Here is a 16,458-nt window from a genome sequence, read left to right as displayed (position 1 = left end):
CACAACTCAGCAGTGATGCAGCAGCATCAAGCGCTCCTCCTGTCACCTCCACCTCAGCAGCACAAACCAGCAGTGATGCAGCAGCATCAAGCGCTCCTCCTGTCGCCTCCACCTCAGCAGCACAACCCAGCAGTGATGCAGCAGCATCAAGCGCTCCTCCTGTCACCTCCACCTCAGCAGCACAACTCAGCAGTGATGCAGCAGCATCAAGCGCTCCTCCTGTCGCCTCCACCTCAGCAGCACAACCCAGCAGTGATGCAGCAGCATCAAGCGCTCCTCCTGTCACCTCCACCTCAGCAGCACAACCCAGCAGTGATGCAGCAGCATCAAGCGCTCCTCCTGCTGCTCCAATAGACCCTGCTGACTGGCCGTCTCCTCTAACTGATAAGGTACGAACAGAGTTGGTACACAGAGGTCCATTTCACATTGAACACAGCTTCACATTCCCTGAACAAAAGGACGGACGAAGGTGTCAACATGTGTGTTTTAACAGACTTGCCATCATAAGCATAAACCATGTGGTCTCAAATCAGTTGTCATATGATGATGTTGTTGATGACTTTGCTGCAAGAAAGACGAGGAGAGTAAAGCTGTAGCAGGTGATGTGAGGTTGAGGAGGTGGTGGTGTAGTTTTGAAGTCATTCAAGTTAATGCAGTACCAAAAAGCACCACTAGAGGTCTCTGTAAGATCCCCTTTTGTTCCCCTTCTTATTTAAATCCTTGTAATTTTTTGTCAGTACTGGATTCTTATTTTGTGCAGTGCCTTATTTATATTGTATTTATCATTTATTTTATATCCCTTGTTTACACTTTTATTATATTTAAATCTTATACTTTATCTAAGCTATTTATATTTCATATATTCATTTCATATGTTTTTGTATTTCTTTCTTTCTAATTCTAAGTATTTTGATTGCAATTGCTTTCTTGAAATAAAAGATTGTCCAAGACAAAGCTATTCAGTTTCTTGTGAGTATGTACACTAGCAGTGGAATTTACTGCGATGCAAGGGGGGGCGCCACCTAAAATCTAGCCTAGGGCGCCAAATTGGTTTGACACACGCACTCCTGACATTGTCAGGACCGTCTGACCCCTACGTTACCCAGAGTTGCCTACACATGTCCCCCACAGCGGGAGATTTGTCTCAGTCGGACGCGGAGGGGGGCAACAATATTTGGCGACTTATTCTATCTATCGGGTCTGATTGTTCCGACAGGTCTTTCTTTAGTAAGGTGACGTATTGTTCGCTGCAGTAACCCCCGCCCCCTCCCCCCGTCACTCGCTCGCTGTCAATGTTCCTGACTATTATCTGCTGCGTTCACACATCGGCCGACCCGGACTTTCTCCCGACACGATACTAGGTCGCTGGCAGTATTTCGGCTGTTTGCTTTCACACATGCAGCCCACCTGGGTAAAGTCAGGACATGTTCGGGAGTGCAGTGCATGTGTGAAAGGGGCTTACAGACCATGATGTGGGTGAAGAGCTGTTTTCTATTGCTGTTCCTCCTTAATTCTCGCACAGAGCTCAACAACTTTGTCACATCCTACAGACGTTTCCTGTCAGTGAATTTAGTTTTTAATTTAATGTTTATTTGCATAGGGACAAGGAATGTAGTTTTTTAATGTCTGTCCCTACGGGCCTTTAACATACATACAAAATCAACAACAAATACCTAAAAGCAAGTACAAGACAAAAACTTTATTTGGTATGAAGATTACAGGTGAGTTAATAAAGGTCAGTATTATACATGTATTTGATTTAAACCATTGGCTGTATGATAGTTACCCAACTTCTTATGAGAGCATCATGTTTCAGCTCATTATACAAGTAATTACAAAAATATTTGAATCACAAACAGTAACACACATCAACACTGTCTCCTAGAAATCATCTTTATGTTGTATATTCATTGTTTTATGTTTTGTTAGTAGCTGTAAAAATAACTTACAATCTAAGACAACTTAAAGGGTCCGTATGTAACTTCCAAAAACTCCTCATTTATAGCGACACAGTCGGCCATGAAGTGAACTGCAGTCAACCTCGTACGCTCGCGCTGTGAGAGAAACAACGCTGCACGCGGGTTTTGTTTCTATGAATGGAATGGTAAATGGTAAATGGACTGTACTTATATAGCGCTTTTCTAGTCTTTGCGACCACTCAAAGCTGCTTTTACACTACATGTCACATTCACCCATTCACACACTGATGGCAGAGGCTGCTACGTAAAGTGCCCAACTGTCAATCAGTTATCACATTCATCCCCGTTGGCTATGCCACCAGGGGTTCAGTGTCTTGCCCAAGGACACTTCGACATGTAGCCTGGGGGAGCTGGGGTTCGAACCTCCGACCTTCTGATTGAAAGACGACCGACTCTACCACTGAGCCACAGCCGCCCCGCCTCCCTCGGTGTAACGCGCTTTTACCCGGCTCTGCAAGCGACCGTTTGCACAAAACCTGCATATGACAACAATAAGTTTTACTTTCTACAGAGCTAACAACAAGCTTACAACACGTAGCAAGAAAGCCAGTCGTGGGTCTGTTTTGATCCCCAGAGCAGTCGAAGGTCTCCATGAGTCACAGGCCCTGCAGATGTTGACTCTAGTTTTCCCCCTGATGTCGGTCACTTCCTGTTTGGTCAGACGGGCTTCACTAGATATAACTTTTTTTTTTGTTTTTATCCTTGTGTGCAGTTTGTGTTGCTGTTGTTGTGGGTGCTGTTGTCTGTTAACATTATCCATCTCCGTTTCACAGCCTGCGTTGTCTCGTGTTGCTCACTGTTGACTGTAGTGGTGCAGAATGAGCTCTCGGCAGAGGTACTCGCTCGCGCGCAGAAACGTCACATCCTCTTGTTTCGCAGAGACATCGTCCCGAGTGCTTTACATAGAAATCAGCCCGCAGGTTGTTAGTATATATGTGCATATATGTGAAATCTTACTTAGTGCACCAAGAAAATAATATACATGCCTCAGTTTCAATTGCAACAGCCTTGCAGTTAATTATAATATGATAACATGTTTATTCAAATGATTTCATTTCTTAATACTGAAAAACTAAATTCAAATCTTTCCTTATGTTGGCTCCGAAATAGATTGTGTGAGCGAGAGTTTCTCCCTCCTACAGTGAGCACAGAGACACTGAGGAATCAGCCCACAGCCTGAACCCAGGATACAGAGGTGCAGTGAAGGTGGTGCTGAAGGTGTGGAGGTGGATCAGCGTGTCAGAGGAGACTCTGTAAAAGGACAGAGTGCCAGCAGGACAGTCCACATACACTGCTACTTTGTTAGAGACAGAGGAGGAGGAGGAGGAGGAGGAGGAGGAGGAGGAGGAGGAGGAGGAGGAGAGACGTGTTTGTCTGTTATTGTGCCAGGCAGAGAAAACATCCTCATCAGAGCACCTCAGACTCCAGGACTGTTCATTTGCTCCAAACCTGCAGTCGGCACTGTCGATTCCTTTTCTTCTGATCCCTCTGTACGTCACTGATACATAAACCTTTCCACTCCACTCGACCTCCCAGTAACAGCGACCGGTCAGACCATATTTACACAGCAGCTGAGAAGAGTAGTCAAACCTCTCTGGACGATCAGGATATGGCTGCTTCTCTGTTTCTACTGTCACCGTCCTGTGGTCGTCAGAGAGTTTGAGGCTCCTGTTTGCTGTGTTTGTGTCCAGTGTGAGTTCACAGGCGTCTGATGGAGAGAACCAGACAGGTAGAAAGACTTGTGGTTATATTTATTTCTCCATTAGTCCTTAGTTAACTTAGAACAGAGGCAGCATGTGTATCAGTGTATTTATCTTAGCTTCTCTTATCAGTTCGGTTATAGTGAAAATAGTTCAACCTTTGGAACACCGCCGCGCTCGTCAATGTCACTTCTCGGGACAGGACTTTTGATATCAACTTTGTCAACAACAATGGCGGTTTAACTAATGCACCCAGACTTGTTTTTTTCGAGGGTAGGGTTTCCGGGTGTAGAGCTGCTGCTAATGCCAGGACACACGATTCCTTTGCATTGCTGTTATGTTTTCTTCATAAAGCATTTAAAACAGTTTTTGATCATTAGATGGAAACTAAGAAAAACTTTTTTCAAACTGAGAAATTATTGTAGATAAACCAGCTTTTGATTTAAACTGTTTTAACATGAGCGCCTTGTGTGACACTTACACTTCCTCAGACCAGCCTTCAGCCACTGCTCTTCATCATGATCCACCCTGGAGGAACAAACAGAGTCACAATGAACCTTCACTTTGGCCCTACGTAGAATACCCACAATGAAACGGGATATAGAATAGAAATCATAAATATGTCTCAATTTGCTTCACACTCTTGTAGCATGAACAGCCTGTATTTTGGACGGATCACAAAGCCCAAAGTAAAAATATACATATGTGTAAAACTTTTAGTTTGATTTCAGTTAGGTGGTGATTCAGAATAGGGACAGGGACTCGTCTTCACTGTTATCAGCAGTACTGCCGGTGCATACTGTGAATCAACTGTCCACATGTTGTCTGTGTGACAGGGAAACAGTGTGTGAGCTCTTATTGTGTGTTTATACCTGAGAGTGTCGAGTTTATAGTGTGGATCATCCAGTCCAGCAGACAGCAGCTTCACTCCTGAGTCTCCTGGATGATTGTAGCTCAGGTCCAGCTCTCTCAGATGGGCGGGGTTGGAGCTCAGAGCTGAGGCCAGGTAACTACAGCCTTTCTCTGTGAACAGACAGCCTGACAGCCTGTACACACACACACACACACACACACACACATATTCATATAGATGTAGATATAGATTAACTTCTAGAAGTAAAACTAAACTCTAGAACTAACTGTAACCACTGACCCTAAAATTAGCATTTTACGGAGTGGGGACACGGCTTTTGTACCCAGTTGTACAAACCAACCCCAATCAACTGATCTTCAGTCTGGTTTGTATTTCAAAGATATTCTTGTAAAAAATGTGCCCCACAGTGGTTTCAATTATAATTTAAGACAAATTGTATTTACTAGGGGCGTAAAGATTGACTGATACAAATCAACCGTGTGGGCAACAAGGGTCCTTGCACCAGCAAGAACAGTCAAGACAAAGACCAGAATATTAAATACTTTTTTCAGCTGCAACTCGGTGAAGTCTATGGTTATCACAGCATGTTTAGCCTGTTGTATTGCTACAGTTTTTAGGACCTTACACTTTAGTTGAGAGTGATGGCTGGTGACACGGTAAATACATTTGAGCCAAGGTATAATACACCAAGCAGACAGCATTTCACTGACAAATGTGTGTCGGAAATGTTAAACAAATTAAAACAAAACTTGAAAGGGAGAGATGCGCACCCCTAGTATTCATTCAACTTGCAATATCAAGGTCATCAAAGGTCATTTGTTAAACAAGGTGAATCCTGACCTGAGAGTCTCCAGTTTACAGTTTGTACTCTCCAGTCCAGCAGAGAGCAGCTTCACGCCTGAATCCTGCAGGTCATTGTTACTCATGTCCAGCTCTGTCAGACTTGAGGACTGTGAGCTGAGAACTGAGGACAGAGCTTCACAGCTTCTCTCTGACAGATTACAGCCACTCAGCCTGAAGGAGAGGACAAACACTCATACTGTCATCTACAACCTAAATAACATCACAATTCTGTTGCAGCCCTTAATCAGTCAATGTGGTGCAAATTTGATAGGGTTAGCATCTGAAGTAATCGGTGCACTCACAGAGCTTTGTTGGAGGCTTTGACCACTGGCAGCAGCCTCAGGAGAACCTCCTCTGAAGCAGAGTACTTCTTCAGGTCAAACACGTCCAGATCTTTTTCTGATGACAGTAAGATGAAGGCCAGAGCTGACCACTGAGCAGGAGACAGTTTACCTGTGGAGAGACTTCCTGGTCTGAGGTACTTCTGAATCTCATCCACTAAAGAACGGTCGTTCAACTCATTCAGACAGTGGAACAGATTGATGATTCTCTCTGGAGACAGATTCTCATTGATCTTCTCCTTGATGAAGTCAACTGTTTCCTGATTCATCTGTGAGGTACTTCCAGTGTTTGTCAGCAGACCATGTAGGAGAGTTAGATTGCTCTCCAGTGAAAGACCCAGGAGGAAGCGGAGGAACAAGTCCAGGTGTCCATTTGGACTCTGCAAGGCCTTGTTCACAGCACTCTGGTAGAGATGTTTGTTTTTTGAAGGTTTAGAAGAGGTTGGTTGTTCTTCTGAAAGTAAATTGACACCACGGTTGATGAATGTCAGATGGACATAAAGAGCAGCCAGAAACTCCTGAACGCTCAGATGGACGAAGCAGAACACCGTGTCCTGGTACAGTCCTCTCTCCTCTATAAAGATCTGTGTGAACACTCCTGAGTACACTGAGGCTGCTCTGATATCGATGCCACACTCTGTCAGGTCTGATTCATAGAAGATCAGGTTTCCTTTCTGCAGCTGCTCAAAAGCCAGTTTTCCCAGAGACACAATCTTCTTCCTGCTCTTTGGATTCCAGTGTTGATCTGTCTCAGCTCCTCCATCATACTTGATGTTCTTCTGTTTGGTCTGAACCACCAGGAAGTGGATGTACATGTCAGTCAGGGTCTTGGGCAGCTCTCCTTCCTCTCTGGTCTTCAACACGTCCTCCAGAACTGTAGCAGTGATCCAGCAGAAGACTGGGATGTGGCACATGATGTGGAGGCTTCGGGATGTCTTGATGTGGGAGATGATTCTGCTGACCTGCTCCTCATCTCTGAATCTCTTCCTGAAGTACTTCTCCTTCTGAGGGTCAGTGAACCCTCTGACCTCTGTCACCATGTCAACACAATAAGGAGGGATCTGATTGGCTGCTGCAGGTCGTGTGGTTATCCAGAGGCGAGCAGAGGGAAGCAGTTTCCCCCTGAAGAGGTTTGTCATCAGCACATCCACTGAGCTGGACTCTGTGACATCAGTCAGGATCTCATTGTTGTGGAAGTCCAGAGGAAGTCGACACTCATCCAGACCGTCAAAGATGAACACAACCGGGAACTCTTCAAACCTGCAGATTCCTGCTTCTTTGGTTTCAGTGAAGAAGTGATGAACAAGTTCCACCAAGCTGAACTTCTTCTCTTTCAGCACATTCAGCTCTCTGAAGGTGAAGGGAAACAGGAACTGTATGTCCTGGTTGGCTTTGTCTTCAGCCCAGTCCAGAGTGAACTTCTGTGTTAAGACTGTTTTCCCAATGCCAGCCACTCCCTTTGTCATCACTGTTCTGATTGGTCCATCTCCTCCAGGTGAGGCTTTAAAGACGTCTTCTTGTCTGATGGTTGTCTCTGGTCTGTCTGGTTTCCTGGATGCTGCTTCAATATGTCTGACCTCATGTTCATCATTGACCTCTCCAGTCCCTCCCTCTGTGATGTAGAGCTCTGTGTAGATCTGATCCAGAAGGGTTGGGTTTCCTGCTTTAGGGATTCCCTCAAACAGACACTGGAACTTCTTCTTCAGTTTTGTTTTGAGTTCACGTCGACAAACTGCAGCAGGAGTTCCTGAATGAAAACAGAATAAGACTGTGAGTTATTGAAACTGTTAATATGAGAAGATGAAATGCGAAAAACAATTCTTACTGCTCTGCAGACAGTCAGCCAACTCATCCTGCTTCATTCTTCTCAGGAAGTGCAGTGTGATCTTCAGAAATGCTGCTCTGCTGCTCCTCATCTCGTCTTCATCCTCACCCTCTACCACCTCCTCTTCCACTCCGTGCTTCTCTAAGCGTTCTGAATAATCGGGACTAAGCACTCTCTGAAACTTTTTCAGCTCCTCTGTCACAAGAGTGAAAATGTTCTCTTGAAGAGTCTGAAAATAAAATCATAAAAGAAATATGGGTTCATCTGTTTTAAGATTTTCAAGAGATAAAAGTTGTTGCATAGTTACATACCATAAATATGGAGTCCAAGTCTGTTGTATGCTGTTGAATAAACTGATCACCAGTCACCTTTGACCTTTGTTGTGGAACTCTGTGGAGATATCAGGAAGTAGGATGCACTCCATATTCATCGTATATACACATTGCTTATGGAGACAACAAAGAAAGCACGGCCCTCTAGCATCAATGACACCACCTTTTGGTTGATCTTAGAAGCTGCTCACTCGCTTACTACTTGTTGCTCTTTATACCTTGTTGATCACACCATGGGTTTAGTCCAAGTACATAAAAAAAAACTTGTCCGTCTTTATACTAAACCTAGTGCTGATAGAAAACTGAAAAAGGAAAAGGAAAGAAAAAGGATTTTGTTTAATCATTTGTTAAACTTTTAATTTTGTGGGCTTTTTCTACCATGACTTTAGGAGCTGTGTTCTTGGGATCAATAGTTCCTAATAAGAGCAGCCCTAAGCCCTACTGAGTAGTAACGTTGGATCTAATAATAAGTCACTTGCTCATATTATAGGAGCTGAAATCTTATCATAGAGCCAGATCTGGCTCAGCCCAATGTGATGACATGGGCTGCTAGATTGGATGTGAAGGCCAGGTGCATTGCCAAATAAGCACGAAAGAAAGGCAGGGTCTTTGTTGTGCTGGATCCTTGCAAGAAAACCGACCATTCAAAGCTGTTTTTATACTACATGTCTCATTCACTCATTCACACACTGAGGGCAAAGACCAAAGTGCCATTCTCCAATCAGGTCTACGCCCATTCATACCCAAAGGCTTCGCCACCAGGAGCAATTTGGGGTTCATCGTCTTGTCCAAGGACACTTGTGACATGTGACTGTAGCAGTCAGGGACCGAACCCCCAACCTTCCAATGGAGAGAAGACCGACTCTACCACTGAGCCACAGCTGTCGACGCCCCACGTAATGTGTGCAAGCATTTGAAATATACCTTCCAGGACCATAGCCATGATAATAAATATTAAAGGAGTGGAGTATCTTGCAGATCCTTTTGTGTTAGCACTTGATAGCTGCAGAATAACAAACATGTCTAACCTGTCTTCAGTAGGATGGCCTTTATCCTTGAAGTTATAAGGTTCCATCATGGACCGGTCACTCTTCATGGACACACAGCTGGGTCCAGGTCCAGGAGAGTCTGGTCTCTGCTGGTAAACACTGAGAGAAACAAACAAACCAACAAACCTCTCAAAGCTTCGATTGACTTTCTTTGTTGCCAAGAAACAAAAACCAAACATCAGTTGAATTTTGAATTTTTTCAGCTCTTCTCAACTGCTATCTTTGTTACCATGAGAATAACATGATTACAGTTCAGCGATAATTTACAATGTGGCCGTATGAATGGTGATTAAAGTGTTTCAGTTGGCAACGAAGATGATGCTCTCTTTTCTGCCTGATCCCGAATTTCATTTGCCACGCTTCCAGCCCTGTAATCAGTCCAATCTAATTCACATCTGCCTGCAACCTCCGCCACCCCCTGTTTTTAACTGCAACCCAGGAAACGTTGGTCTTTTAAACATCAGGTCCTTAAATAATAAATCTTTTTCATGTCATGATTTTATAACTGATAACAAAGTGGACTTTTTTATAATCACAGAGACTGTTAGGGTTGGGGGGGGCGGTTGCTGTCATTTACAGAAAGGATTTTAAATATTATAGAATCCTTATTTTAGGCGATTTTAACAAACATGTCTGTTGCCCTGCTCAAACTTTTGCTGGTGATTTTATGGACACTCTGGAATCTTTTAACTTCATTCAGGCAATAGAGGAACCCACACACTCAAAGGGCCACACTTTAGATCTGGTTTTATACAGTGGTCTCAGCCCTGACAGCTTTGAGACAAAGGATATCTGTGTGTCTGATCATAAGGCTGTTTAATTCAGAATGGTTTTATCCCAGCCACCTTTTACTGACAATGCACCTGTCCGCCGTCGTGTTTTTAACTCAATGTCTGCTAGCAAGTTTTCAGAGCTTTTTATCTCAGCCTCTTCAACTGCCTTTAATCCAAATGTTAACACGGAGGAGCTGGTCTTTTTTAATCACAGCCATGGCTCACAGCGTCCACCCATGAGTTAAAAAGAGACTGCAGAAGAAAGGAACAACAATGGAAAAAAACTGGTTTACAAATATTTTATATCTGGAAAGAAGCATTGAAAAAGTATCAAAAGACAGTTAAAGACGCAAGAGCCTCATTTTATTCGAAACGTAATTTTAGCTAATCATTCCCCAGAATTTTATTTAAGGTTTTAGAATCCATCACCACCCCCTCCCCCGTCCTCTTACTGATGCTTCTCAAGAGCTGTGCGAGAGGTTTTTAATTTCTTTTACAAACAAAGTCAAGGACATAAGAAAACTAATCACCCAGCCAGAGCGTATTTTACACACCAGGAGGGACATTTTGAGTTATTTTAGCAGTTTGATTCCTTTTTATTTTTAAATTTTATCCCACATGAAATCAACTACGTGCAGTCTTGATTTTATTCCCACCAAGTTTCTCAAAGAGGTTTTTAACACTGTTGGACCCAGTATTTTATCGATTATCAACAGCTCCTTGGAGGAAGGCATATCCCCATCTGTTTTTAAACACGCTGTGGTCCAACCTCTTTTAAAGAAACCCAAATTTATCTTTTATGTCTTTTGACAACCTCTTTGAGAAATTTCAGTCTGGTTTTAGAGCTCAGCACAGTACAGAAACGGCCCTCCTCAAGGTAACCAATGACCTACTTTTAGCAGCAGACAGGGGGAGGGCACAATTTTAATCCTTTTAGACTTAAGTGCAGTCTTTGACACCGTGGATCATGCCATTTTAATTGATCGTCTTAAAAATTGGGTTGGTATCAGGGACACTGCACTTAGTTGGTTTTATTCTTACCTTTTAGAACCTTTGCGGTCACCATAGGTAAATACTCGTCTTCTACCACTAACTTAACCTGTGGTGTACCGCAGGGTTCAGTTTTAGTACCGATTTATTTTCAATTTATATGCTTCCACTTGGCCAAATAATGCAGCGCCACAATGTCTCCTTTCATTGCTATGCAGAAGACACACAGATATACCTCCCACTGAGACCCAGGGACCCTAGGAGCCTAGCTGCTGTCAGAGACTGTCTCAGTGACCTCACCTGATGGATGGCTGAGAACTTTCTTCAGTTAAATAACTCAAAAACAGAAATAATACTAATCAATGCAAACAACTCCACAGGGCCGTCAGGGCCCCTCGGCTTTGGAACAACCTGCCTGAGGAGATAAGGCTCGCAACATCAGTGACATCTTTTAAATCTCACTTTCATAGACTTGCTTTTATGTCATGTCGTCTTCGTATCGTCTTTTCAAAATTTTTATTTCACTTTATTCTTTTATTTTTATTGCTTTTATTTCTTTTATGTTTTTTGCTTATATTGCTTTTAGCCCTTTTATTGCTTTTCTCTTAAATTGCTTGTACTGCTTTTAAGTCTTTTATTGTTTTATAGCCCTTGCTGGTTTTATTTACACTGCTCAAAAAAATTAAGAGAACACTTAATCGTCACATTATAACACCAAGTCAGTCAAACTTCAGGGATATCAATCTGTCCATTTAGGAAGCTCAAGTGATTGTGAATCAGTTTCACCTGCTGTGGTGCAAATTAAAGAGACACCAGGAGCAATGGAGAGGCAACAGCAGGACAACCCCCACAAAGGGAATGGTTTGCATGTGGTGGCCACAGACAGTTGCTCTCTGATACTTCCTGACTGATTCTTCTTTAGTTTTGAGTTCTGCTTGTGTCCTTGTCACTACTGGTCGCATGAGGCGGTACCTGCAGCCCAATCAGGCTGCACAGGTAGTCCAGCTCCTCCAGGATGGCACATCCATATGTGCGGTCGGTTTGCTGTGTCTCCCAGCACAGTCTCATGAGCATGGAGGAGGTACCAGGAGACCAGTTGTTACACGAGGAGAGCTGGACAGGGCCGTAGCAGGGCATCAACCCAGCAGCAGGACCGATATTTGCTACTTTGTGCGAGGAGGAACATGAGGAGCACTGCAGAGCCCTACAGAATGACCTCCAGCAGGCGACTGGCTGGCATGTTTCTGACCGAACTGTCAGAAACAGACTCCATGAGGGCGGCATGAGGGCCGACGTCCTCTAATGGGACCTGTGCTCACAGCCCAGCACCGTGCAGCTCCATTTGCCTTCGCCAGACAACACCAGAATTGGCAGGTCCGCCATTGGCGCCCCGTTCTCTTCACAGACGAGAGCAGGTTCACACTGAGCACATGTGACAGACGTGAAAGAGTCTGGAGATTTTGAGCAGTGTATTTATTTATGCATTAATGTATTTGTTGGTTTTACAGCTTTTACTTCTCTTTTTGCTTCACGTCTTCTCTTCTATCTTGTTTAGTTATTTTATTTCTATTTATTGTTTCTACTTCTTCCTGCTTTGTGCCCTCGGTCTCGTGCCTGGCCATGTTGTGTGGGTTCTCCTGTTGTTGGGTTCTGTGCTAGTTTTCCTGCTTTGCTTCGTTGTCAAAGCACTTTGTAAACTCTTGTTTTTAACGGTGCTATATAAATAAAGTTATTATTATTATAATTATTATTATTATTAGAGCTGCTCTTCAAATTTGAAGCCTGTTCTCCTTGTTAGAGTATCTGTCAGATCCTTATGTGTTTACATTAAATAGATTGATAGCTGCAGAATATCAAAGTCTGGTTTAAAGTCTGACCTGTCTTCAGTTGGATGGTGTTCGACCTTGAAGTTATAAGGTTCAAACATGGACCGATCACTCTTCATGGACACACAGCTGGGTCCAGGTCCAGGAGAGTCTGGTCTCTGCTGATGCTCAGTGCTACAAAACACAACACACACACAGATGTAACTGTAAATAATGATGTTGGAGTGGTTTGAGAAGAGTCATGGACAGTTAGAGATCCTCATCTCACCTCTGAGCTTCATGTTCTCCAGCGTTTTTACAGGGAGGGGCTCCCTCCTCTGTCTCCTCACACTGATCCATAGCAGAGCCCAAAACCTGCATTAAACACAACAACATGCTGTCGGAGCTCTCACATTGGGCCTCATTTACGAACAGTGCGTACGCACGAATCTGTGCTTGAACTGTGCGTACGCACGTTTGACGCACAAATCTGGGATTCACCAATTTGTTCTTACCTAAATTTCTTCGTACTCTGCGAACAAATGTAGAACTCCCTCAGACCATGCGTACGCACAAATGATGAAAGAAATGTCCTCGGAAATGTTAACACACACCCTTTAACTAAATGCATACTATATTAAAACTTCTTTTATTGAAAAAAAAGGCTTTAATAGACAACAATAACTGAATTTACTAATGTATGGACCAAACGTAAATGCCGTGTCATCCTCATAATTTATTGTCATATAATTAAAATCTTCAATTATAGCAGTTGAGTTAGTTTATTAAGTTTACAGAGTAGACCACATGAAAATGTTCATATTGAAGTGTAACACTTTTGTTACAATTGTTTCTATTTCTGCTGATGTGAATGTTTCTTTTTTCCTTTTGAGGCCATCTTTCACGTTCTTTCATCTTCTCCGTAACACCGCTCTCTTCCTGCGGCACCAAACAGATGTCCTTATATAGAGAAATAGAGGCGTGGCAGTATGCTGATAGCAGATCGCGGACAAAACCTGTCAATTTAGAATGGTTCTGATTTACTAACATACGCACGGTGGTGAGAACAAAATTGGCCGGTACGCACGTGTCATAAATCCGACGGTGATTTTGCGCAAGTACTTATTTTTAGCGGAGAGTAAGAACATTTCTGCGCAGATATTAGTGAATGAGGCCCATTATTCATGTGGTCACATGATAAACCGTGGATTGGCAGTAAACACACCAAAACCTAAACCACCCATTAAACTACACTACAGCTGAATTACAACTTCTTAACGATAGGCAAACAGTAGATACAATTCAAAACAACACATTGATACTTGAATCAGATGAGACACAGCCGTGGTTAGAGGAGCAGCACTGAGCACGGGCGTGTGCCTGTATTCTTCCCTTTACGGTAATTAACGTCGTTTCTCACAAACAAATTAACGGCTTTAACAATAAACAAGGTTTAACGGTGATGACTGACGGATGGCAGCTGTTAGCATCCGGTCAACACGGTTTCAACAAGCTCAAACGTCTACGAAGCAAACACGAGGCGAGCGGTTGATCCTGTCGCCCGGCCCGGACACGTTCAAAGAGTTCACTTGTTATAAACACAATAATCATGGTGTTAAACTAACGGAGGACAGAAACAGACACATTACACGAGTTATTACAGAAGACAAGAAAGGAATCCGACATGAAAAACACCCGTTTACCTTGCTCTCTGGAGGGGAAGTGATCTGCGTCACAAAGAGACAAAAGTGAAAGTTAAACTCCCTCTGACTTTTTTTTATTTTTTTTATTGAACACAAAGACGTTTACAAAGCAAGACAGGGAAGATCAGCACAAATATATTCAGCATGTAATTTAACACAAATATCTCAGAATCTTTCAGTCAAGGATTTAGACATAGATGAGTTTTTTAGCCTTTCCATTCTTTTTTTCAGGCACTTCACTGACTTATTAGTTGGCAAAATAATTCAAGAACATTGAAAAGAGGGTTTACAATTTCTCCCCTTACAAGTGTGAATATGATATTTCCCCCAAATAATTATAAAATGAACAAGATCAGAATAGTTTGTATCCAAGTTATCCATAAAAGGTATAATATCATTACAGCTAAACCAGGGTATATTATCAATGTTTAAAGACCAAAACGGTTTAGTTAGTGAACAGTAAAAAAAAAATGTGTTAAATGGTTTCACTTTCTGAGGAAAGTTTTTTTATTTATAGTGATGAACCTCTTATTCTATGAAAGGATATTGTGTGGAGAAAAATTGTGGGAAAATAGAGTTTTTCATAAATGTAATGCTTGTTTGTGGAAGGTGGATAATACATTTTATTTTTATTTATAAGCGCCTTTCAGGAAACTCAAGGTCGCTGTACAAAAAACACAAACAAGAGTAAAAACAGCAACAAGGGTAAAACAGACCAGATAAAATACATTAGGAGTGGGTGAGGGACAGTGCTTAGAGTTGGGGAGAGTAGGTGAGGCGGAACAGATGGGTTTTGAGATTTGATTTAAAGATCGGGAGGGTGGTGCAGTTTCGGAGGTCGGGTGGGAGGGAATTCCAGAGCTGGGGAGCAGAGCGGCTGAAAGCTCTGGCCCCCATGGTGCTGAGGCGGGCAGGGGGAACGGTGAGGAGGATGGAGGAGGAAGACCGGAGGGTGCGGGATGGAGTGGCAATGTGCAGGAGGTCGGAGAGGTAAGGAGGGGCGAGGTTGTGAATAGATTTGAAAGTGTACAGAAGGATTTTGTAGGTGATCCGTTGGGTGATTGGGAGCCGGTGGAGTTGCTGTAGGATGGGGGTGATGTGGTGGGAAGAAGGTGTTCTGGTGATGATCCGGGCGGCAGAGTTCTGGACAAGCTGAAGTTTATGGAGGGCTTTCTGGGGGAGGCCGAAGAGAAGGGAGTTGCAGTAGTCAAGGCGGGAGGTGACGAGGCTGTGGACAAGAATAGCAGAGGTGTGGGGAGTGAGGGAGGGGCGGAGACGGTTGATATTACGTAAGTGAAAGTAAGCGGACCGGGTGACGTTATTGATGTGTGATTGGAAAGATAGAGTACTGTCGAGGATGACACCCAGACTCTTAACCTGAGGGGAGGGGGAAACAGGGGTGTCGTCAATGGGATAGCTTTATAGGAACTTTTGGCTCCTCAAAATCACATTTGAGCAGGAATTTAATACCCCCGAATTCATTAAATAAATTATTAGGAATGTGGTACCACATAGAGTGAGCTTGAGAAATACATTCTTTTAACCATTTAATTCTGAAGTCTGCAATTACAGATTCAGTGTGAGTTTAAATGATCATAGTCAGGATCCAGTGTGAGTTTAAATGATCATAGTCAGGATCAAGTGTGAGTTTAAATGATCCCTGTCAGGATCCAGTGTGAGTTTAAATGATTACAGTCAGGATCCAGTGTTAGTTTAAATGATTACAGTCAGGATCCAGTGTGAGTTTAAATGATCATAGTCAGGATCCAGTGTGAGTTTAAATGATCCCTGTCAGGATCCAGTGTGAGTTTAAATGATTAAACTCAGGATCCAGTGTGAGTTTAAATGATTAAACTCAGGATCCAGTGTGAGTTTAAATGATCCCAGTCAGAATCCAGTGTGAGTTTAAATGATCCCAGTCAGGATCCAGTGTGAGTTTAAATGATCCCTGTCAGGATCCAGTGTGAGTTTAAATGATTAAACTCAGGATCCAGTGTGAGTTTAAATGATCATAGTCAGGATCCAGTGTGAGTTTAAATGATCATAGTCAGGATCCAGTGTGAGTTTAAATGATCCCTGTCAGGATCCAGTGTGAGTTTAAATGATCCCAGTCAGGATCCAGTGTTAGTTTAAATGATCATAGTCAGGATCCAGTTTTAGTTTAAATGATCCCAGTCAGGATCCAATGTGAGTTTAAATGATTAAACTCAGGATCCAGTGTGAGTTTAAATGATCCCTGTCAGG

At 43.0% G+C, this 16,458-nt stretch overlaps 1 protein-coding gene across 1 annotated transcript; it reads right to left on the bottom strand.

Moving 5' to 3' along the window:
* Positions 1-1,684: 1,684 nt before the first annotated feature.
* Positions 1,685-13,119, bottom strand: LOC138594478 (protein NLRC3-like). Its single transcript, XM_069665578.1, has 10 exons — positions 12,801-13,119; positions 12,584-12,706; positions 8,923-9,042; positions 7,874-7,952; positions 7,563-7,791; positions 5,699-7,484; positions 5,394-5,567; positions 4,552-4,725; positions 4,161-4,207; positions 1,685-3,687 (listed from the first exon to the last, which is right to left on the bottom strand). Exons 1-10 carry the CDS (start codon positions 12,905-12,907, stop codon positions 3,116-3,118), a joined length of 3,411 nt encoding a protein of 1,136 aa, XP_069521679.1. The 5' UTR covers positions 12,908-13,119; the 3' UTR covers positions 1,685-3,115.
* Between the last annotated feature and the right edge of the window lie 3,339 nt (positions 13,120-16,458).

Source organism: Semicossyphus pulcher, unplaced genomic scaffold, assembly GCF_022749685.1.
Source record: "Semicossyphus pulcher isolate SPU_LCO1_2020_fin unplaced genomic scaffold, fSemPul1.0.p SCAF_17, whole genome shotgun sequence".
NCBI lineage: Eukaryota > Metazoa > Chordata > Actinopteri > Labriformes > Labridae > Semicossyphus > Semicossyphus pulcher.
Note: the sequence above shows the minus strand (reverse complement) of the source record. Positions and strands in the feature narration are given on the sequence as shown.